This window comes from Maylandia zebra, linkage group LG16 (genome assembly GCF_041146795.1).
Source record: "Maylandia zebra isolate NMK-2024a linkage group LG16, Mzebra_GT3a, whole genome shotgun sequence".
Lineage (NCBI taxonomy): Eukaryota > Metazoa > Chordata > Actinopteri > Cichliformes > Cichlidae > Maylandia > Maylandia zebra.
This window is the reverse complement of record NC_135182.1, coordinates 26,629,530-26,653,143: the sequence shown is the minus strand read 5'-3', so window position 1 is coordinate 26,653,143 and position 23,614 is coordinate 26,629,530. Positions and strand designations below refer to the sequence as shown.

The following is a 23,614-nucleotide window of genomic DNA, read 5'->3' as shown; positions in this document are numbered from 1 at the left end:
ACAGGTATGCACACATGGGTATTCACAGACGCGGACTAAAGCTTTCTTGGCTGCTGCCTCAAAGCACACTGTGCGCTGTCTATCTTGCGTGCTGCACAATATCGTTTATTATTTAGTAAATATTGATATCTATGACTAGCTAGTTTATTGTGATGGTGCTTTGTTTTCTCTATTATTATGTTGCTCTTTGTTGTTTGCTGTCTCCTCTGTTTGTTTTTTTTGTTTGTTTTTTTTTTTTCTCCATACAGGTGACCCAGGAGTTCTTTTTTTTTTTTTCTCTCTCTTCCCCCCCCTTCTCACCGTCTCTTCTCCCCTTTGGTTTTCTTTCTTTCTCTCCCCCTCTTTCTCTCATTCATTCCCCCTGTCCTATTTATTTAAAAAAAAAAAAAAAAAAAAAAAAAAATGACAAAGGATGAACTGAAGCTCTGCCATCACGTAATGTCGCATACTGCTGTTTCTGATGTCATTTAACAAAAAAAAAAAAAAAAAAAAGAGAAACAAAAACCTATTTACTGTAAATGACAATAAATTGAACAATTTACATCTCAATGGAACGTGTTAGAGATATGGCATTATGACACCTTAAGTTCAAACGATAAGATGACCTGGATTAAACCTAAAACCAGAAGTGGAAATGCATTTTAGTTTACATCTGAAAAAATGTAAAAAACAAAAAACAATAATAATAAATTTTTAAAAGGTAAAATATGTGTTAGTTGTCTTTAGATCTTTGATAGTCTAAAGGTCAAATTTAAGTAAACAATAATGCTTTTTACTGAGACTTGGTTGTCTTGGTGCATTTATAGTTAATGTTATGAGGCCTTCATTTGCTGTCATGTACAAGAGAATAATGTACATTTTTGAAATTTTATTTTGCTCTTTTTTTATTTGGTGAACAAGAAACTCTTAATTTTGAAGTTATTTTATCCAAATCCAAATTCTAAAAAGCCAATGACACAGATAAACAATAAGTGTTACATTTGCACTGATGTTTTTTCTAAAGGTGTCAACATCAGGACGAGCAAGTTTAATTATTAACCAGTTTAGATACAAGACTCTCTGAATGTTTATATCACACAACTTGAGTCTTGATGTTAGCAGGACATTGATGGAGAAAAGGCAGAAAGGTGTTAGCCAGGAGAAACACACCAGCTGAGAGAGCCTCCTTCCTAGTTAAGGCGAGGAAGGAGTAGAAGAGAAGGGAGTTACTGTTGAAATACTATTATTGCATTGGTTTTTGTTGGGGGTTTTTTATGCTATGGGATTGAAAAACTTCAAAAAACAACAGCACAATTTTATGCTTGATATGCTAAACAAAACTTTAATTTTTAAAGTAGTAAATACTACAGTATGTCAAGCAATGGGGATATTTGATCAGATTTAAAAAAATTCAGAATTATGGTGTCATTAATTAATGTACAGAGAGAAATTTACATATAAATTTAAAAACAAAAAAAAAGCCAAATAAAAGTAGGTAACAGTTCAATTACTATTACTATTTTTCCAAAATAATAATAATAAAAAACCCTATATAAATACATAAATACTTTTAATACTGAAAAAATACAACCTAATAACACTGATCCTTATATTTATACATGTAACGTGTTTATTAAAAAAAAGAAAGATTAAGCATTGTTAACTGACCTTTGTGATAAACTGAGATGTAACACACAGGGATGCCTGCACTAACCAGCCCTTTACAACAGAATATTTCATACAATATTTTGTTTACTTTAAACCTAAAACACTTTGAAATAAACCTGTTTAATCAACTTGCACATATATCAGCTAATATACCTTGAACATCAAGACACAGCAAGGCAAAGAAATGAAATATCAATTTGTGATGATTTCTGAATGGTATATAGATGAATTTTACAACAGTACTTAAAAACTCATGCAGAATCCTTTTTCCTTAGACAAGGCAAACATGACTAAATGTTTCTGAATCAAGTGCCTTCAGAAAGACTTGTATTTATATTGCTGCATCTGTTTTGAATATTTTTGAATTATTTTAAATAAGGAAACCTAACCTTAATGGAAATCATTTCCCTTTCAAATAAATTAAACTCAAGATTCTGTTTCGTATTTTGCTGAGTTTAAATCCATACATGAGAGGATTCATAACTGGAGGGATGATGAGAAATTCAAGAGCGATGAAGTTTTTGAGGCTTTGGGATAAATCTCTGGAGCCAAAGCGCAAGTACATCGCATCAAAAGCCATTACAATGGCATTTATGATCACAGAAGTCAGATGGGGCACACAGGTCTGCGTAAACTTTACTCTGTCCTCTCTGGACCTCACACATGTTTTAATAATATATATGTAAGTCCAAATTATGAAAAGCCAATGAGACAGATAAATGACAATTATCACATTTGCACTGATGTTATTTGGAAAAGTGTCAGCTTCAGGACAAGCAAGTTGAACAATTAACCAGTTTAGACATAAGACTCTCTGAATCTTTATACCACATAACTTGAGTCTTGCTGTAAGCAGGACATTAATGGCAAAAACACAGAAAGGTGTCAGCCAGGAGAAACACACCAGCTGTGAAAGCCTCCTCTTAGTCATGAAAGAGTGGTAGTGCAGAGGTCGACATATAGCCATATACCTGTCAAAGGCCATGACAGTTAAAATAGACAAATCACAGCAAGCAAATGAATACATGACAAAACCTTGTAAAAGGCACCCTTCATAGGAGATTCTGTGAGAAGATGACAGTAAATCTGAAAGGAATTTTGGGTAGAAACCTGTGGTTCCATAAAGGGCATTAATGCAAAGGCTACTCACGAAAATGTACATAGGTTCATGGAGGCTTTCATCCAAGACAATGAGCAGCACAAGAGAAATATTGAAGAACAAAATCACACAGTAATACAGTAAAGTAACTGAGAAGAGGGGTACTGTGAAATTCATCGTCTCATTAAATCCTGACAGAATGAAACTTCTTTCATTAGACTGATTATCCATGATCAGAGGGCACATCTACCTTTTTAAAATAACAACATAACAGAGCACTGAGCTGCTGCGTCTGTACCTGACTAATGTCTGCTGTCCCTCTTCACCTCCCATTAATTATAGAATAAAATAAAATACTATATACAGTACAATAAATAGAATAAAATATACATTAGGATAGAAATAGAATGCAAATGCTTTATACAACTGAGTAAAAATACAACTTTGTCAGAAAAAGAGTATTGCACTCAGAGTGTGTGAATGTGTGTGTTTGATCAGTTAAAGTCTTTGTTGTGGAGTCTGACAGCAGTGAGGAGGAAAGACCTGCGAAATCTCTCCGTCCCACACCGTGTGTGCCGCAGCCTGCCACTGAAGGAGCTGCTCAGTGCTGTCACAGTCTCCTGCATGGGGTGGGAGATGTTGTCCAGCAGGGATGAGTGTATGTTTTTGTTCTGTGTCCTGTTTGTTTCTATATGTGTCTTTCTGGCTGCTGTTACAAGCAAATTTCCCCTTGTGGGACAATTAAAGGATTATTCTATTCTAATGCTGTTTCTATCAAACTATTTTTCTCCTACAGTTACACAGAGGCCTGACAACAATATTATACATTCACATTATAATGCAGCCACCTAATGTTATCACATCATATCACAACTCCACACTGTGTATCGAAGCCCTCAGTTCCCAGTCTTGTCATTCCGTCCATTCCTCATGTGTGTTTTCAGTTCAGTCCATCCAGTCAGCCAGCCAACCATTAATTTATTAATTCACTCACTCCCTCACTCATTCATTCATTTATTCAATTGGTATAGTCAGTCCGTCTTCTCATGTTCTGTTCATCCTGGCTTCACAACAAACATCATCCACATCCTTCACCAGCCTGCGAGTCCTGTGTTTGAGTCCTCTCTCCCTTCCACACATCACATTGTGTCACATATATAGAGACTGTTTATACATAGGGCCCAGAATTCTGTGCTAACATCCCTGAACCTTGTACAATGTGTGGTGCCAACTCATAAACAAAAACACACTTGCTGTATATATAGTACTGTCAGGCCTTTATTTTTTAACAGCAGCTCTGTGGAAAGAAGGTAGTTTTAAAGCAGCATGAATCTATAACATACTAAGCAATCACTTCTTTCTTCCCCTGTCTTTGAATTAATTTGCAAACTGTGAAACTGATATGCTCTTAAATATAGACATCATCATGTCAGTTATATTTTCTGAATTAGCCTTGTGATATAAGTGTACAATGAGCGAGACTACAGAGGCACCCGAAAAACTGGCTAAACTTTGAGCCACAGTAAACACGTCACTCATGAGACTCAAACATTTTATGCTTGAAAAAAGGATATAAATATGAGTCTGTTATTTGAGAAACATAAACCTATTTACTAGGGGTGCAACGACACACAAAATTCACGGTTCGGTTCGGTTCGATACTTTGGTGTCACGGTTCGATATTTTTCGATACAAAAAAAATGTTCATGCCTTTTTAATTTGTCATTTATTAAAATTATAAATATATATTTTAACTCAAAAGTACAGTTTTTAAATTTAACCCTAACCCTTGTGCGTGTTTTTTATTTTGACAGCGAATACGCACCTGCCGACCACTTATGTGCAGCCCTGGTTATTTAGCTCGTCATATTGCAGCCACAGAAATTCTTTTGTCCATGAAACCATAAAGCTGCACTTTCTTTTTGCCTTATAGTCTGATTTGTCATAACTTCTCCGTTTTGTGGTAAGCTTTTCTTTGGCTGTCACTTCTTCACCCTGACCTGTCTTATTTGGCTCAGCAGAACTGAAATATATATCCTGTTGCTTTTACACACGCACTCACATAAGCTCAGCGATGCTCTGCGCGATCAACCTCTCACATGTTTAAGCTGCGGGAGATTTCACTTGTCATGTTTGCATAGTAAGCTAACAATTAATAAGGCGATGTCATAGGAATTGGTGCACAAATTATCATCACTCACAGATCAGTGCTGTCGCTCTCGCGATTGCAAAGTGAAAGCAAAAAAACAAGCGCAAATTCAAACGCGATTTCAATATGTCACATATTGACAGTGGCTCACCGATGCCAATGACATAATTACCCAGCTACATTTCCGAAAGAATGCAAAAGCATTGACATATATTTTTCCTTCCTACGATAGCCCGACGGGCAGGGCAGAGATAGATTTTGGTACCCCGACTGAAAAAATCGCTAGCTCCGGGACGTCGGGCTAGCGATATTGCGAGCCCTGTATCTGATTGAGGAATCACTCATCTTTGGAAAAGAGAGTTTATTACAGAGAAATGTCTCTTTCCAAAATAAAAGCTATACTATACGCTTCTTCTGGGCTATATTCTCAGCAGCATAAGGAGAATCCTGTGCTAACAGCTGTCTAAATGACTCGGCTAAAGTTAGTAGCATGCTTGCTTGTTTCTTTTCTGCTTCCACTTGTCTTTGCACTAGGATGATGTCGGCGTAAATGTGCAGTCATATTCGTTGTGTTCCCACTAGTGCTTTCAGGTTAATCTCGTTGAAATGACCTTAACGCCACAACACGGCAAATCTCCGTTAACGAGCTACCGCCGATCGCCCCGTGCATGGGGCTAGACGGCCAACACGTTAACGAGCTAACTGCGCTAACACACTAGTTCCCACCCATGTAATTGAGCATTGCATGGCACATCCAACATACTGTTTTACTTTAGTCCATGACTCGCTTACCTTCAGGGTCATACGTCACATGAAAAATAATTCCAAACGCCAGATCTGAATGAGGGTGGGGGAGGTCCATGTTGTAAGGAGAGCTTAACTTCTGTCTCGCTAGCTTGCCCTGCGCTCTTCCTTCTGACGACGCTGTCTGTGTTGAGCGCTCAGTGAATCTGCGTTCGACTACTCCGCCTAGGCTGCACTGTTGACCCTAGGCGGAGTAGTCGAACGCAGATTCACTGAGCGCTCAACACAGACAGCATCGTCAGAAGGAAAGTTGATAAAATAAATTAAAAATTTTGTATTGTTCGATACATATGCGTACCGAACCGAAACCACTGTATCGAACGGTTCAATATCGATACGAATATCGTTGCACCCCTACTATTTACTGTAAATGACAATAAATTGACCAATTTACATCTTAATGGAACGTGTTAGAGATATGGCATTATGACACCTTAAGTTCAAACGATAAGATGACCTGGATTAAACCTAAAACCAGAAGTGGAAATGCATTTTAGTTTACATCTGAAAAAATGTAAAAAACAAAAAACAATAATAATAAATTTTTAAAAGGTAAAATATGTGTTAGTTGTCTTTAGATCTTTGATAGTCTAAAGGTCAAATTTAAGTAAACAATAATGCTTTTTACTGAGACTTGGTTGTCTTGGTGCATTTATAGTTAATGTTATGAGGCCTTCATTTGCTGTCATGTACAAGAGAATAATGTACATTTTTTGAAATTTTATTTTGCTCCATTTTTATTTGGTGAACAAGAAACTCTTAATTTTGAAGTTCTTTTAAAATAAAATAAACCCAATATCCTGTTTCGTATTTTGGTGAGTTTAAATCCATATATGAGAGGATTCATAACTGGAGGGATGATGAGAAATTCAATAGTGATGAAGTTTTGGAGGCTTTGAGGTAAACGTGTAGAGCCAGATATCATGTACACTGGATCAAGAAAAAACAGGAAAGTCATCAAAGAGATCAGGTGGGGCACACAGGTCTGCGTAAACTTTAACCTGTCCTCTCTGGACCTCGCACATGTTTTAATAAGATATATGTAAGTCCAAATTATAAAAAGCCAATGACACAGATAAACAATAAGTGTTACATTTGCACTGATGTTTTTTCTAAAAGTGTCAACATCAGGACAAGCAAGTTTAATTATTAACCAGTTTAGATACAAGACTCTCTGAATGTTTATATCACACAACTTGAGTCTTGATGTTAGCAGGACATTGATGGAGAAAAGGCAGAAAGGTGTTAGCCTGGAGAAACACACCAGCTGAGAGAGCCTCCTTCCTAGTTAAGGCGAGGAAGGAGTAGAAGAGAAGGGAGTTACTGTTGAAATACTATTATTGCATTGTTTTTTGTTGTTTTTTTGTTTTTTTATTTTATGTTATGGGATTGAAAAACTTCAAAAAACAACAACAGCACAATTTTATGCTTGATATGCTAAACAAAACTTTAATTTTTAAAGTAGTAAATACTACAGTATGTCAAGCAATGGGGATATATGATCAGATTTCAAAAAGTACAGAATTATGGTGTCATTAATTAATGTACAGAGAGAAATTTACATATAAATTTAAAAACAAAAAAAATGCCAAATAAAAGTAGGTAACAGTTCAATTACTATTACTATTTTTCCAAAATAATAATAAAAAACCCTATATAAATACATAAATACTACTGAAAAAATACAAACTAATAACACTGATCCTTATATTTATACATGTAACGTGTTTATTGAAAAAAAAAAAGAAACATTAAGCATTGTTAACTGACCTTTGTGATAAACTGAGATGTAACACACAGGGATGCCTGCACTAACCAGCCCTTTACAACAGAATATTTCATACAATATTTTGTTTACTTTAAACCTAAAACACTTTGAAATAAACCTGTTTAATCAACTTGCACATATATCAGCTAATATACCTTGAACATCAAGACACAGCAAGGCAAAGAAATGAAATGTCAATTTGTGATGATTTCTGAATGGTATATAGATGAATTTTACAACAGTACTTAAAAACTCATGCAGAATACTTTTTCAAATGAAATTCCTAGTCAAAAACATGAAAAAAATGTTGTTTTCATTTAATGTTCGTGCCCTGATTGAGCAAATATGACACATATGACAAATTTATGTCATATTATGATAAATATAACAAAGAATATTAGAAAAATTAGTCTAGTCCAAATATATGTTTGCCTTAGACAAGGCAAACATGACTAAATGTTTCTGAATCAAGTGCCTTCAGAAAGACTTGTATTTATATTGCTGCATCTGCTTTGAATATTTTTGAATTGTTTTAAATAAGGAAATCTAACCTTAATGGAAATCATTTCCCTTTCAAATAAATTAAACTCAAGATTCTGTTTCGTATTTTGCTGAGTTTAAATCCATACATGAGAGGATTCATAACTGGAGGGATGATGAGAAATTCAAGAGTGATGAAGTTTTTGAGGCTTTGGGATAAATCTCTGGAGCCAAAGCGCAAGTACATCACATCAAAAGCCATTACAGTGACATTTATGATCACAGAAGTCAGATGGGCCACACAGGTCTGCATAAACATTACTCTGTCCTCTCTGGACCTCACACATGTTTTAATAAGATATATGTAAGTCCAAATTATGAAAACATAATGAAAATAACAAATGGCAATTATCACATATGCACTGATGTTATTTGGAAAAGTGTCAGCTTCAGGACAAGCAAGTTTAAGAATTAACCGGGTTAGACATAAGGCTCTCTGAATGTTTATACCACATAACTTGAGTCTTGCTGTAAACAGGACATTAATGGCAAAAACACAGAAAGGTGTCAGCCAGGAGAAACACACCAGCTGTGAAAGCCTCCTCTTAGTCATGAAAGAGTGGTAGTGCAGAGGTCGACATATAGCCATATACCTGTCAAAGGCCATGACAGTTAAAATAGACAAATCACAGCAAGCAAATGAATACATGATAAAACCTTGTAAAAGGCACCCTTCATAGGAGATTCTGTGAGAAGACGACAGTAAATCTGAAAGGAATTTTGGGTAGAAACCTGTGGTCCCATAAAGTGCATTAATGCAGAAGCTGCTCAGTAAAATGTACATAGGTTCATGGAGGCTTTCATCCAAGACAATGAGCAGCACAAGAGAAATATTGAAGAACAAAATCACACAGTAATACAGTAAAGTAACTGAGAAGAGGGGTACTGTGAAATTCATCGTCTCATTAAATCCTGACAGAATGAAACTTCTTTCATTAGACTGATTATCCATGATCAGAGGGCACATCTACCTTTTTAAAATAACAACATAACAGAGCACTGAGCTGCTGCGTCTGTACCTGACTAATGTCTGCTGTCCCTCTTCACCTCCCATTAATTATAGAATAAAATAAAATACTATATACAGTACAATAAATAGAATAAAATATACAATAGGATAGAAATAGAATGCAAATGCTTTATACAACTGAGTAAAAATACAACTTTGTCAGAAAAAGAGTATTGCACTCAGAGTGTGTGGATGTGTGTGTTTGATCAGTTAAAGTCTTTGTTGTGGAGTCTGACAGCAGTGAGGACGAAAGACCTGCGATATCTCTCCGTCCCACACCGTGTGTGCCGCAGCCTGCCACTGAAGGAGCTGCTCAGTGCTGTCACAGTCTCCTGCATGGGGTGGGAGATGTTGTCCAGCAGGGATGAGTGTATGTTTCTGTTCTGTGTCCTGTTTGTTTCTATATGTGTCTTTCTGGCTGCTGTTACAAGCAAATTTCCCCTTGTGGGACAATTAAAGGATTATTCTATTCTATTCTAATGCTGTTTCTATCAAACTATTTTTCTCCTACAGTTACACAGAGGCCTGACAACAATATTATACATTCAAATTATAATGCAGCAACCTAATGTTATCACATCATATCACAACTCCACACTGTGTATTTAAGCCCTCAGTTCCCAGTCTTGTCATTCCGTCCATTCCTCATGTGTGTTTTCAGTTCAGTCCATCCAGTGTTATGAAATCAGTTTTACCCCGGTTCTTTTATTAATCGAAACTTCCAGAGACGCCACCGGAACTCAGTAGTCATTTCACAAAACCTTTATTCATCTTTATTCATCTTCAAGCATGCATTTCTAGAAGGGAAGACGAGGCCCGTGTGTCCCTCTGCAAGAAATCTTCACTCCTTTGTCTGTGAAACACAGTTTTGTAGGGGCGACCCTATCATAAAACCCCCCACGGTGTGCTGCAAACTCTGTGTCTTTGTCTATGTGCACGAGCACATGAATGTGCGCGTTCCCACGTGTCTATGTGAGTGCTCGTGTGTGACTGTGTACGCATACCTGTGTGTATGTGTGAGTGCACATGAGTGAGTGTGCGTGTGGATGTCTGAGTGCACATGAGTGAGTGTGCGTGTGGATGTGTGTGCGTGACAGTTAAAACACTGTGGGTGTAGGTGACTCCCTAGGTCATAAAACCATCTCCCTTCCAGACCACAGTTATCCAGTTACAAATGTTGAGACCCCCACCCAAACATTCTCTGGGGAATTTCCACTCAGCATTCACTCCTCTCTGTTTTACTTTCACAGTTCAAGTGGGGGAGGGGTCTCCTACAATCTACTCCTAAGTTCACGACAAAGTGAGGCCTTTATTATATTGACGGCAGTGTCAGTATCTCTACAATAGTTCTACATTCTATGTTAACACATTTCTAAACTCTAAAATAAGTTAAACACTCCTACAAATCCCCCTTTTTATCTGCCATATGGCAGATAAAACTAAACTAAATCTCTCACCATAATGTTTTCATACTGTGACTCCCCATTTCCCAAAAGTGGCATCATGGTGTCTGCCTTTGTATCAGATTCTCCCACAGCACGATTGATGAGTCTCACGAACAAGGCTCTGATACAAAGCACACAACACCCACACGTCACTAATACTGCAATAAAAACAGACAAAGAAACCATAATTGACATAATGAAATCTTTCCATTGCCCAAAGACAGAGGTCATCCACGCTTCCAGCGGGTCATCTAATCCCGAATGCTCATACATTGCGGTGGACAAAATCTTTAGGCCTTCCAGAACTCGGGTCACAGAGCCGTCGGGAACTGTGTTATTTGGAATGAAAGTACAATACATATCCCCAAACATCGCACAAACGCCCCCTTTTTCTCCCAACAACATATCTAACGCCATCCGATTTTGTACTGCCATTAAAGATGTTGGACTCAACTGTTCAGCAAGCACTTGCATTTAATGACAGCACAAAGATCAAATGTATACGAGATTGTGGACCCTTTAACGTAGTCCAACTCTATACCGCCATAATAATCAAAACACTCATCTGATTTACCTGTTTCACTACGTTTGGTTTGCTTCACCGTGGCCTGTGACGTTGGAGTCGCTGGAATGGATTCAGGTCTGTCTCTGGGCAATTCACTTATAAAAAAAAATCATAGTTACAATAACCACAGTCACACCTAACACTACCGTTTCTCTCCAATTCCGCCTCAACCAGCCTAGAGAAGTTGACATAAATTAAATGTAGATAAAAGGCTCGTCTGTTTACATCTCTCCCTCACAGAAGGCTTCTCTGCAGAGCATCAAATCTGCATGGCAAAGTGACACACTTTAGGTAATCTTCATCCTTGGGAAAAGTGGTGTCAACTATTTCCCAGTCTCCTAGTATTTGTGCCTCACACAGAATCACAATTCCATCGCTGGAGTTCCTCTGCGCTGTCACTTTTAGAGCTTGGCACGCTCTCTCCATCCCTCAGGTTCTCATGTTCCAACGCTGCTGAAGATTTAAGGCAGAGCACGTCATACACCTTAGTTGTCTTCCTCAGCGTCAACATTGAATCTTTCATTTTATTTAAAATCTTGCTGTGGGAAGTCTCCTCTTGATCTCCTGGAAGCTCAGCAGCACAGCTCTCTGTGTGATGTCTGCTGTGCTGAAGATGATCTCTGATCCTCCTGAAGCCTCTCTCCTGGCCTCAGCTCCCATCTTTTGGACGATCCTCTCAGCCACTCCTTCTCGTCATGGCACCTCACGACATCTACAGATGAAAAAATAACACTCCTCTTGTCTCATGGCTTTCACCATGTGTCAACTCCCCAATGAGACATGCACAAGAATGTTGCACATTCTCTCTAAAACAATCTCCAGGGTTTCCCACTTGGAGCAGCCATACTCCAACCTGTAACCCTGTGTAAAAACATTAACCAGCGGTCACATGTTAAGCTTGTTTAATTCCCAGCTCCACCTGGAGCCTATAACCTGGAAGACAAATCTGTTAAATCAAACTTCACATTTGCAACCAACTATAGATCATAAGAGTGATAAAGTACTCAGCATAACAGACAAGTATCATGTGCAGGTTTTCTCCAATCATTAAATCACTATTATTACCATAATTTGTCCCAAATCATGAATCATCCCAATTTATTCCATAATTTAATCTGTGACTTTCCTTAAACAATGTCACTCCACCCATTTTATCACTATGAGTTCAATAGTGGCAGGCTAATGAGCCCATATTCAACTATTCCATAAACACTGCATCCCTTATTTGTTTTTCTCATGTCACTTGTCCGCTTCTGCTGAATCCTCCACATGCACTCTTAAAGAAAAAACAAACATTAGCAACACACATGGATCGTGTGGTGGGCAGGCGTCGGCCATCCACATTCCAGAGGTGCTGTAAAAGGCCATAAAATTAAGCCTGCTGTAAAAAGAATGACACTGGTTTCAAGACAGGAAATTTCTCACATTATTCACATCGTCAAAGTAACTTTCAACATTTTCCCAACAACACAGTGTAACAGCATCACCAACTCATAACCTGTAGTAGAGAAACAAACATCCACCAATTGTTCTGTTAGAAATCACATCATCAAATCACATGAAGAACTGTAATGCTGTAGAAAAGAGAATGCAAATGTTAGCGCTGCGCAGGTGTGTACACACTTTCTCACAGTAACTTCTGTGAGCAACACACCCCTGGTAGATTCACAAACATAGAAAATTTAAAAGGTTAAACCGTCACACAACCTCAGATGTTGCTGTCATCTTTCTGCTCCTGTAAAAGGAAACAGATAAATTTATCCACCCTTTTATCCTGTCTAGGTGGAGGTTAACCTTGAGTCGTGGTCAAGTCTTGTCAGATTTTACCAGTCAGTCAGTTTGTTTTTATTTCCATTCATTCATTCATCCATTCTTTCTTTCTTTGCTGATAGTGGAACCTATCGTCGCATTTAGTTTCCACTCTCAGCAAAATGACGTCATTTCAAAAGAAAAGAACTTTAGATCGGATTACTACGCTGAATCCTTTTTAGGCAGGGACTCTCATTTTCTAATTGTCCCAAATAAGTGGCTTTCTCCAGAGCCCATTTTAATGTGGAGAAACTCACTTGCAACAATTTTCTCGACGACGTGTGGCACTTTTAATTCTCGACATGCAGATCTGCTTAAAGAAAAGAGATTCACAAACAGAAATCAGTGCACTGTTCAAAAAATAAAAATAAACTGAAAAATGACAAATAAAACTGAAAAACAAAAGAAAATAAAAAATACAGAAGCCCGGTCTTAAGACTTGTCACAGAATATTCTTTCTCTTATAGGTGAGAAAACACCAAATCTAAAACATGGTGCCATGGTAAAACCTTCCCCATACTTCAGAAACAAAAACAAAACAAAACAAAACAAAAAACCCCCCAAAAAATCTGCTAGTTTCACTCATTTAAACTCTGGCTGCAGGATTCTGTTCACCCCTGCTATCATGTTCCCCAAAATAATACAAATTCAGTCATCTATGTATCAGTTCTCAACCCACTCAATAAACCAGACAGGATGACGGTAACAGTGTCACCTACTTAAAATTGTGTTTGATCTTCATTACGTGTGTGTGTGTCTGTGTGTTAGTCGGGTTAATACATTTTCTGTTTTTATGTATCCTTTTATGTACCTTCCCCCTTTTTTCTGAAACAAAACTCCGTTCACTCCAAATTTTGTTTCAGAAACATCTAAATGAAAAACTCTGTCATAGGCAGGCACAGCTAAACCCCAAATGCTTGCAGGTTACCATAGGCAACCACGCTGAGTGTTGTCAACCCCTTCTACAAATACCATCTTTTAATGTGTAACACTTTGTGTATGATTTTTTCTTATCTCTGGTGCATATTATCTGCATGTGTGGTGTCACCTTTCCATTTTTCTAACAGTACACTTGCATACCTCAGTGCTTGTCTTCCTCCCCCTTTTGTGGTGGTCTGGACACTGTGTCAATCCTCCACTTCCAGGCAGTCGCTTGTCTCCCCGGATGCTTTAACCCAATTTGATTCCCCACACTAAAACCGCAGCCTCAGCCCTCTTCTGCTCCTTTTCTTCTCTCCCACTTTTCAGTCCAATGGCAGTCAGTTTTCTTCAGCTTTGTCCCATGTATCTCTTTGTCCCACTATCTCTTTCATTGCCATCTCACTCCAAACATGGCAAATGTCAAACTCAGACAGTCTTCTCAAAAGTCCTTCACACACAGTGAGGTTGCAGCTTGCTGGAAACGCATCTCCATCCAATCTAGATGGTGGGTCTTCTCTTTCTGATGCCGTTTGCCCATAGTGCTGCTGGAACTCTCTGCTCAGAACTCTGGTATTGTGTCTTGGACTCCTGCCCACTGTTGATGTTCATGCTCGTGCTTCTGAAACTGCACTCTGTGTCTTCAGGGAGAGATTAGCTTCCCTGGAGCTTGCTCGTTCAGGATGAGAACGGGAAGCTACAAAACAATTCAGCCAAAAATTCTGGCTGGGTGTTTCTATTTTTTTTCTAATAATTTTAACCTATAATTTTCTTCCGACTGCTGCCCATGGAGAATTGATCCAGGTCCGTTCCCCACCTGTAATCGACAGACTGAGAGACTTTCATTATTCACTGTGACTGCATATGTTTTCATCACTCCTAAAGCAACACATCTCTACTTATTTTGTTTTGAACTCTACTGACTTTAAACCCCAAAAATGAAATTTTTATTTGGTCTTAACCGCAAACACAAAAACCTTCTTGATGTTGCTGTTAATTATTTTCATCCACAACACTCCAAATTATGTTTTCTTTTGTGTCCAGCAGGGGAAGAAGGTGACCTGTAGTGTCACTGCTTCCCCCAGTTGGAGACAATTTCCCACTCACACTTCCACACTTTTTATTTTCTTTGTTTTCACAATTTTCTTTCTCTTTTTTTATTACCCCATTGTTTTACACCCACACATTAACCTGTTAACTCACTCCTCCAACCTCATTTTCCTTTCACCCCAACAGCTCTCATACCGTCAACAATCAAATTCTCCATTCATCCTTGAGTACTTGATCACCTTTAAATGGCACTGTTAATTTTATCAATTTATTTATCATTACTTTAACAGTAATCCACTGTTTATTTTTTATTTACTTTAGTTCATTTTTCTCCTATTTGATCACTATGATTTCTTGACTATTTATTATTTCACAAAAAATCAACTAATGTACTTTGTCTCCCTCTTTGTCATCAATTCACACACACTCACAGGCTGGTCACTAGCCCTCACCTTTTCTTTCTCTCTCACACACACGCACATTTTACTCTTCGTTCGTTCTACCTGTGAACCCGCCCCTCGAGGCTGGCTCACACACACCTCATGCTTCTAGCAGTCCCATTCAAACTTTCTGCGAGACACTTCTGCTGATTCAGGACAACGCCCTAATCAGAAAAAAGAGCGGGTGCCGTCCGCTCTTATACACCTCAACCTAACTAGGATAATTTAGGCTCACGATCTTCAGATCGCGCCACATTTTCCTCACGAATTATTCAAAATGCGCCACAGACTGGATACCGCAGTTTCTCTTCCCCATAAAAATAAAACCAAATTAAACCCCCCAATTGACTTCACAGTTTGCAACAATTCGCGACACGGTCTCCTGCCGCAATTTCTGCACACCATACACACTTTTAGACACAAATTCTTTTTGTTACTTTAATTGACTCCCGTACTTCAGACAAGACGCCGACTCTAACGGCACTTTCACACACACTACACCGTCCTCCTTCTGCATCAGGCACTGGTTACACTCAGCTCGGAATCTAACCGGCGAAAGCAACCGATCCTGCTTTTATGCATACTTCAGACTGTGACAGGGAACTCTCCCCGACTTAGTTATTTAAGGAGCCACGAATCCCCAGGTCACCACCCTGGATCTCCTGCCTTCAGGTCCTAGCCCCACGTCCGAGACTAGGTGGGGTAACCAAACCCGTGACACACACAGCCCTCAGCTGGCGACGAGACCTTTCAGCCCCGCTTTCTAACTAATAGTAACACAAGTTTCCTGCTTTAACGCACGGGGACGGATCACACACTGCCACTTTTTCCTAATAACTAAAGACGGGTCACACACCGCCACGGATGAAACACAGATGCTATTATTTACACTGAGATACATTCAACTTAGCGAACAGATAATTTAGGCTTTAAACAATATGCACAGGGCAGCACGGTGGCACGGTGGTTAGCACTGTTGCCGCACAGCAAGAAGGTCCTGAGTTCAATTCCACCATCAGGCCGGGGTCTTTCTGTGTGGAGTTTGCATGTTCTCCCTGTGTTTGCGTGGGTTCTCTCCGGGTACTCCGGCTTCCTCCCACCGTCCAAAGACATGCAGCTTGTGGGGATAGGTTAATTGGATAATCCAAATTGCCACTAGGTGTGAATGTGCGAGTGAATGTGAGTGTGAATGGTTGTCTGTCCCTATGTGTTAGCCCTGCGACAGACTGGCGACCTGTCCAGGGTGTACCCCGCCTTTCGCCCTATGACAGCTGGGATAGGCTCCAGCGCCCCCCGCGACCCTGAAAAGGATAAGCGGAAGCGAATGGATGGATGGATGGATGGACAATATGCACGGTTCGAAAATAATTAGGTCGTGCTTACCTGTTCGCCTCGTTTCACGATCTCAGCTCTGCCAATTCATCCTCTCTGGGCCTCGAACGAATCCCGGGTTTCGGCACCAAAACTGTTACGAAATTAGTTTTACCCCAGTTCTTTTATTCATCGAAACTTCCAGAGACGCCACCGGAACTCAGTAGTCATTTTACAAAACCTTTATTCATCTTTATTCATCTTCATTTAAGCATGCACTTCTAGAAGGGAAGACGAGGCCCGTGTGTCCCTCTGCAAAAAATCTTCACTCCTTTGTCTGTGAAACACAGTTTTGTAGGGGCGACCCTATCATAAAACCCCCCACGGTGTGCTGCAAACTCTGTGTCTGTGTCTATGTGCACGAGCACATGAATGCCTACATGTGCGCGTTCCCACGTGTCTATGTGAGTGCTCGTGTGTGACTGTGTACGCATACCTGTGTGTATGTGTGAGTGCACATGAGTGAGTGTGCGTGTGGATGTGTGAGTGCACATGAGTGAGTGTGCGTGTGGATGTGTGTGCGTGACAGTTAAAACACTGTGGGTGTAGGTGACTCCCTAGGTCATAAAACCATCTCCCTTCCAGACCACAGTTATCCAGTTACAAATGTTGAGACCCCCACCCAAACATTCTCTGGGGAATTTCCACTCAGCATTCACTCCTCTCTGTTTTACTTTCACAGTTCAAGTGGGGGAGGGGTCTCCTACAATCTACTCCTAAGTTCACGACACAGTGAGGCCTTTATTATATTGACGGCAGTGTCAGTATCTCTACAATAGTTCTACATTCTATGTTAACACATTTCTAAACTCTAAAATAAGCTAAACACTCCTACACCGGTCAGCCAGCCAACCATTAATTTATTAATTCACTCACTCCCTCACTCCTTCATTCATTTATTCAATTGGTATAGTCAGTCCGTCTTCTCATGTTCTGTTCATCCTGGCTTCACAACAAACATCATCCACATCCTTCACCAGCCTGCGAGTCCTGAGTTTGAGTCCTCTCTTCCTTCCACACATCACATTGTGTCACATATATAGAGACTGTTTATACATAGGGCCCAGAATTCTGTGCTAACATGAACCTTGCACAATCTGTGGTGCCAACTCATAAACAAAAACACACTTGCTGTGTATATAGTACTGTCAGCATAGCTGGACTGGCCATCGGGCATACCGGGCACTTGCCCGGTGGGCCGCTCGCGATTTTTTTTTTTTAAGGAAGGGTATATATAATGAAAGGTGTTGGATTGGCCAATTGGTCATGATCGACTCTGGGCTGGACCAATTACAGCCGAGGAGGCTGAATGCACCCGCCCCCTTGTTTAGCAATCACGTGATTTTCGCGCATTGCATGCCGGGAATTAGTGGCAAAACAATCCAAGTACCGCATCAAATGCAAGCATTTGCAGCACCGCAAAACGTTCATTCTCCGGTTCCAATACCTTCTTGTTTTTTCTTTGCCGCACAAAAAAGGAATGTACAAAACAAAAGGAGAACAATGCCGGTCCGTACAAAGACAGACTCGACGAAAAGACAAAGAAAAGATACGAGGAAAAAATCAAAGGAGTGAAAGGGTCAGACCAGTGGCGGCTCCTGAAAAAAATCTCAGGGGGGGCAATTTTTATGATATCGACTAAAATGACCCATTTAATGAGTACATCAAACAACACAATTTTAATTTAAATTTAAAATGAACAACCATATTCTGGCCATTTGTATAGATTTGTAAAAATGAACAACCATATTCTGGCCATTTGTATAGATTTGTAAAAATGAACATGAACAGATTTTTTTTTTTTTTTTTGAATGAATGAAAAATAACTATTGAAAACAACAACTGTAAACTGATTGGGGGGGTGGGCTAAAGAGAGAAAGAGAGAGGGATGGAGAAAGAGAGTAAATATGGTTAAGGGTTCTTATTTGTACAAGAACTTTGCTCGTCTGTCTTTCTGAGTGGCAAATTTCTCGATGACCCTGGTGTTGAAATCAGGAAGTTCTTGTGTGAGTTTTTTCTCTATGGACAGCATAGCCAGAGCGTTGAGCCGATCCTGAGCCATATTGTTTCTCAGGAAAGTTTTTATCCTCTTTAAAGTAGAGAAACACCTCTCCGATTCTGATGTTGTCATTGGTGTGGTGATGAGGATGTTAAGAAGACTTACAGTTTCGGTGAATGTGTCTTGAAGGTTGTTTTCCATCAGAACCTGATAGAGCGCCAGCGCACCACTACAACTCTGAAACTCCTCGTTGTCGTAGATCAGGGACAGTTCTGTTTTAAGTCTGGCTTTGTCCAATGAGGGATAGGCTTCCACTGTGGTTTGTAGTGCTGCATCTGGAAAATTTTTGCTGTGTTGTTGGAACAAGTCTCCTTGCAACAGAGTGGCGCTGACAAGGTGCTTGGTGAAAGAAAACCTCTCCTTGGCATGGCTCATAATGGTGTCGCACACCTATCCAATAATATATAATTGGTAAGAGTTAGATTCAGTGGTAAGACTTTGGCACATGTCTCATGTTAATCATTATTCTGAAAAAAAAAATCTGTCCATAACAAAACAAAACAGTCATGACCACTATATCAAATGACATCTGACAGCATCGTCATTAGATTTTATCTGATGATCCGATTTAAATCAGACCAAGCAGCTAGTGCTTACCTCCAGTGCCAAATGGTGTTGCCTGTCTTCCCCCAATGTTCTCCGTCTCTTTGTGGGTGGGTCTTGAACAGGTCCCCTGTACTCCTCATCCACAACCAGATTAGGAAGTGCCTCCCTGATCCAATACATAAGTTTCATTAATGGCTTCTGAAAACTGAATAGGGATATATTAACCAAACACAAACCAAACAAAGGTTGTGTTCTAATTACCGGGAATTACCGGATTTAATTAATAACCGGACCTGGTTTAATGGCTGGGGGAAAACCAGTGCAAGTAAATAAAGGCCCTGGCCATAATTTCAGGAAATAGCCTATGGTATAGGCTACATCAAATCATTACTGGGAATATACTTCATCAAATATACTTAATCAAATATTTTTCATAAAATTACTTCAAAGGCTGATATAAATCAAAATTATCTGAATTCCATTAAACATTTAAGTCACAGAACACAGAATATATGCAGAGAATTTGATAGAATCTATGCATAGATAATTAACATTTATTCTAGGTTACATATTTATGCTTTTATGCCTACCTGATAGCCTGCATGCGGCTGATGAATGTCTGGGTGATCCCTGCGATGGTGACAGAATCGATGTTTCTCTTCTGTAGGTGGTTATACAGCATGTCTACATGTGGCATTATCTTGTGAAACAAGGCCAGGAAAAAACAGAAAGCTTCGTCTTCCAGCATTCTCACGAAACCACCGGCATCTCTCTTTGTAGGGGCATCAAATCCTTCACTGTTACGGATGGTCTGAAAACACCTCACCAGATCGTCTTTATGTTCATACACTGTATTCACAGCACGACTGTTGAAGTTCCAACGGGTTGCCGATGCACTTGGAAGTCGGTGCGCCACCACCTCGTCAAGCACTGCAGTCCTCTTGCTCGATTTAGTAAAAAAAGAAGCGAATCCTGCTATGTCGGAAAAAAAGTGACTGATTTGAGGTTTTTCTGCCATTGTCCTTCTGGCAAAAGGGTAGGTTAGAAGCGATCTAACCGAATTTGGGGGAGGCTGTGCCTCAACCGTTAACAATACCGCTGCCATCGTCTCTCTCTGACCTTATAGCTCACTTAGGCTACTGACTGAGGTAAAATTCTAGAACAGCAAATCTTCGCGCGTTTTCTGCAGGGGCGCAATTTTAAGCGCCCCCAAACCATTTAATTCAGCGACGCTGATAGGTCAAATATTTATTATTTTCCCCTGGCAACCATTTAATGATAGGCTATTTCGCTGCATATCAAGGGCGCTTTGACGAGCGCCCCAGAAGAAGAAAAACACCGTTTGTTGGTTGAACTTTAATGAGTCAGCTGGTGAAAATGTTAAAATACGCCTGGCTGTATATGGGCACACACATAGTAAAACTATCATTGATGAATTTTTTAAAAATATATATTTTTACTCCTCCACATTTGGGGGGGCGGAGCCCGAGCGCCCCCTATGGGCCAGCCGCCACTGGGTCAGACCCTTACGAGCACGCAGAGGGACAAAATACGTTAGCGTGCTGCCCAACTTTCACCACGCGCAGATTTATAATTATACGGTTCTTGGAGTGAGTGCATACACTCATGAAGTTTAGTAACTTCATGTCACTGCAACAAGCCCAGGTACAGTTTACCGATGGATGGGTACAGGACCTTGAAACGCACCGTGTAGAACGACAGACCATCGTACGAACAAAGGTAAGTTTACCAGTCTCACAAATCGTCGTCATTAATACACATTCGTTAACCGTTTATTAATATAACCTTTGAGCTCAACGGTAATTAATTAGTAGTGGCAATAATATTGTATGCTGTAATCGCACTGGACAGTTAGTGATACAAAACAACTTTTTTATCCTGTGAATAAAAGTATATGTTTTTGTCAATGTACCATAATAACAGAAGCGAAACGCAATATTGTGTCAGGACAATTCACTATTTATGCACAATAAATAAAGGAGCATAGAGCGACAATTTCTGTTCAGCACCAGACTTGCTTGTAACTTATATCACCAATTATGTTAAGAAAAATGACGTATTAACTACTACAAAACTCTGACCTTTGTGGGAATGCTTGGAGCAGACTAACATGTGAGCTGGAGTGTTCTGGGATGTTATATTTGGTATATCCAGACCATCCGTCGGCTCTTACTTCGGAAACATGGCTTAAAAAATTTCTCTTCAACGATGTAATCCGATAAAAAAAAACAAAAACGATCGGCTTCCCGTGGCTGTCATGCGACCGGCTATTGCAGTTAATAATACAACAGCTTCTTGCCATTTTTTGTGTTTCTTTTTATCGCTGTGTAACTGAGTTCAATTGAAAGCCTGCGTGCGCTAGTACCTCTTGCCACAAGTTCCCAGAATCCTTTGCGGTTTTACCCCTGAATGACGTCACATTTTCAATCTTTATCCTGGTGGGCCGGTCTCTAGTCAAAATGCCCGGGCTGATTTTTTGTCCCAGTCCAGCCTTGACTGTCAGGCCTTTATTTTTTAACAGCAGCTCTGTGGAAAAAAGGTAGTTTTAAAGCAGCATGAATCTATAACCTACTAAGCAATCACTTCTTTCTTCCCCTGTCTTTGAATTAATTTGCAAACTGTGAAACTGATATTCTGTTAAATATAGACATCATGTCAGGTTTTTTTTTTTTTTTTTTGAGTCAAGATGGCGCCGAGTATGGCAGCCTCGTCGCGAGCTCCCCCAAGCAACAGCTTTTTTCTGTGTTTAATTTTACTTTTCCTTCATTTTTTCGCGAGTAGCACATGTCTCCTTGTGTACGACCGACAAACCTTACTGGACATAAAAGACGGTCTTTCTTATAACTTTCCGTAGTTCAAGTTTTGCAACACGGACGCTCCGTTTGCAGACCCCCCATTCATCTCACCTGAGACGCCTTTGTTCTCTGGCCCTGGAGGCCGCAAACGCCGACGCAGAGGGAGAAGATCTGGCGTTCTGGTTCGACTGAGACGGCGCACTAACAGACCACCGTTACCCAGTTTATTACTGGCTAATGTGCAGTCTCTGGAGAACAAGCTGTGCGAGCTTCGGGCACGGATCTCATTCCAGCGAGATATGCGGGACTGCTGCGTGATCTGCCTCACAGAAACCTGGCTATCGGACAAGGTACCGGACTCCGCAATACAACTACCGGGGTTCTCCGTGCATCGCACGGACAGGTCACAGGATCTTACTGGGAAAAGCAGAGGCGGTGGTGTATGTTTCATGATCAACAACAGCTGGTGTGATTATGCGAACGTGCACCCGGTCAAATCCTTCTGCTCACCGGACCTGGAGTACCTGATGATTAAGTGCCGGCCATTCTGGCTACCGAGGGAATTTACAGCAGTGATTATTACGCCTGTTTACATTCCCCCACAAGCCGACACTGACCGAGCACTCAGGGAACTGTACAGCACGATCAGCAGCGAGGAAACCGCACACCCAGAGGCAGCGTTTATCACAGCCGGAGACTTTAATAAGGGAAACCTGAAGAAAGTCTCACCCAAACTCCACCAACACATCCATTTTAACACTCATGGAGACCAGCTACTTGACCACTGCTACACCTCTTTCCGGGATGCGTACAAAGCCCTCCCCCACGCCCCATTCGGCCAATCAGATCACCGCTCCATCCTGCTCCTGCCCGCCTACAGGCAGAAGCTGAAACAGGAAGCTCCAACCCGGAGGGCGGTGCACTGTTGGACGGACCAATCAGAGTCTGCGCTGCGGGACTGTTTTGATCACGCGGACTGGGAAATGTTTCACGTGGCTGCTAGGGACATTGATGAGTACACAGACTCAGTCTGCGGATTTATCAGGAAATGCGTGGAAGATGTCGTCCCATCCAGAACAGTTAAATCCTTCCCAAATCAAAAACCCTGGATTAACGGAGATGTTCGCACGGCACGGAGCACCGCCTTTGCCTCCGCGAACACATCGGACTACAAACACGCACATTACCAACTCCGGAAGACGATCAAAGCAGCCAAACGTGAGTACAGGGACAGGGTGGAGCAACAGTTTGACAACTCTCGGAGTATGTGGCAGAGACTAAACACGATCACAGACTTTAGAGGGAAAACCAGCACACCGCAGACCACGGCCTCTCTGTGTGAGGATCTAAACGTATTCTACGCTAGATTCGACACAGCGAACACCATGAGACCGGACAGTGTGCGCACCACGGATGACATCAGTGCGCACACTGTGTCTGAGAAGGATGTGCGGAAGTGCTTCAGGAAGGTGAATGCACGCAAAGCTACAGGTTCGGACGGGATTCCCGGCCGCATCCTCAAGTCATGCGCGGCTCAGCTGGCTGGAGTGTTCACGCACATCTTCAACCTTTCCCTCTC

At 40.5% G+C, this 23,614-nt stretch overlaps 3 protein-coding genes and 1 long non-coding RNA gene across 4 annotated transcripts; all 4 read right to left on the bottom strand.

Annotated features, from left to right (window-relative positions):
* Positions 1-2,047: 2,047 nt before the first annotated feature.
* Positions 2,048-2,977, bottom strand: LOC112436130 (olfactory receptor 10Z1-like). The gene has a single exon (XM_076874711.1). It carries the CDS (start codon positions 2,975-2,977, stop codon positions 2,048-2,050), a length of 930 nt encoding a protein of 309 aa, XP_076730826.1.
* A 5,052-nt stretch (positions 2,978-8,029) lies between these two features.
* LOC143412909 (olfactory receptor 10Z1-like) lies at positions 8,030-8,959 on the bottom strand. The gene has a single exon (XM_076874710.1). The coding sequence runs from the start codon at positions 8,957-8,959 to the stop codon at positions 8,030-8,032; it is 930 nt and encodes a 309-aa protein (XP_076730825.1).
* An 804-nt stretch (positions 8,960-9,763) lies between these two features.
* LOC143413037 (uncharacterized) lies at positions 9,764-14,241 on the bottom strand. Its single transcript, XR_013093592.1, has 2 exons — positions 13,916-14,241; positions 9,764-11,738 (listed from the first exon to the last, which is right to left on the bottom strand). It is a non-coding gene; the product is annotated as an uncharacterized LOC143413037 (long non-coding RNA).
* A 3,972-nt stretch (positions 14,242-18,213) lies between these two features.
* On the bottom strand, positions 18,214-20,218 carry LOC143413036 (uncharacterized). Its single transcript, XM_076875182.1, has 3 exons — positions 19,810-20,218; positions 19,271-19,385; positions 18,214-19,063 (listed from the first exon to the last, which is right to left on the bottom strand). The coding sequence occupies exons 1-3, from the start codon at positions 19,965-19,967 to the stop codon at positions 18,536-18,538; spliced, it is 801 nt and encodes a 266-aa protein (XP_076731297.1). The 5' UTR covers positions 19,968-20,218; the 3' UTR covers positions 18,214-18,535.
* Between the last annotated feature and the right edge of the window lie 3,396 nt (positions 20,219-23,614).

Coding starts and splice junctions, on each gene's coding strand:
- LOC112436130 (XM_076874711.1), bottom strand. CDS start 2,977: ATGGATAATCAGTCTAATGAAAGAAGTTTCATTCTGTCAGGATTTAAT.
- LOC143412909 (XM_076874710.1), bottom strand. CDS start 8,959: ATGGATAATCAGTCTAATGAAAGAAGTTTCATTCTGTCAGGATTTAAT.
- LOC143413036 (XM_076875182.1), bottom strand. CDS start 19,967: ATGCTGGAAGACGAAGCTTTCTGTTTTTTCCTGGCCTTGTTTCACAAG. Junction 19,386..19,809: donor AGCCGCATGCAGGCTATCAG/GTAGGCATAAAA, acceptor GTATTGGATCAG/GGAGGCACTTCCTAATCTGG. Junction 19,064..19,270: donor AACACCATTTGGCACTGGAG/GTAAGCACTAGC, acceptor ATTATTGGATAG/GTGTGCGACACCATTATGAG.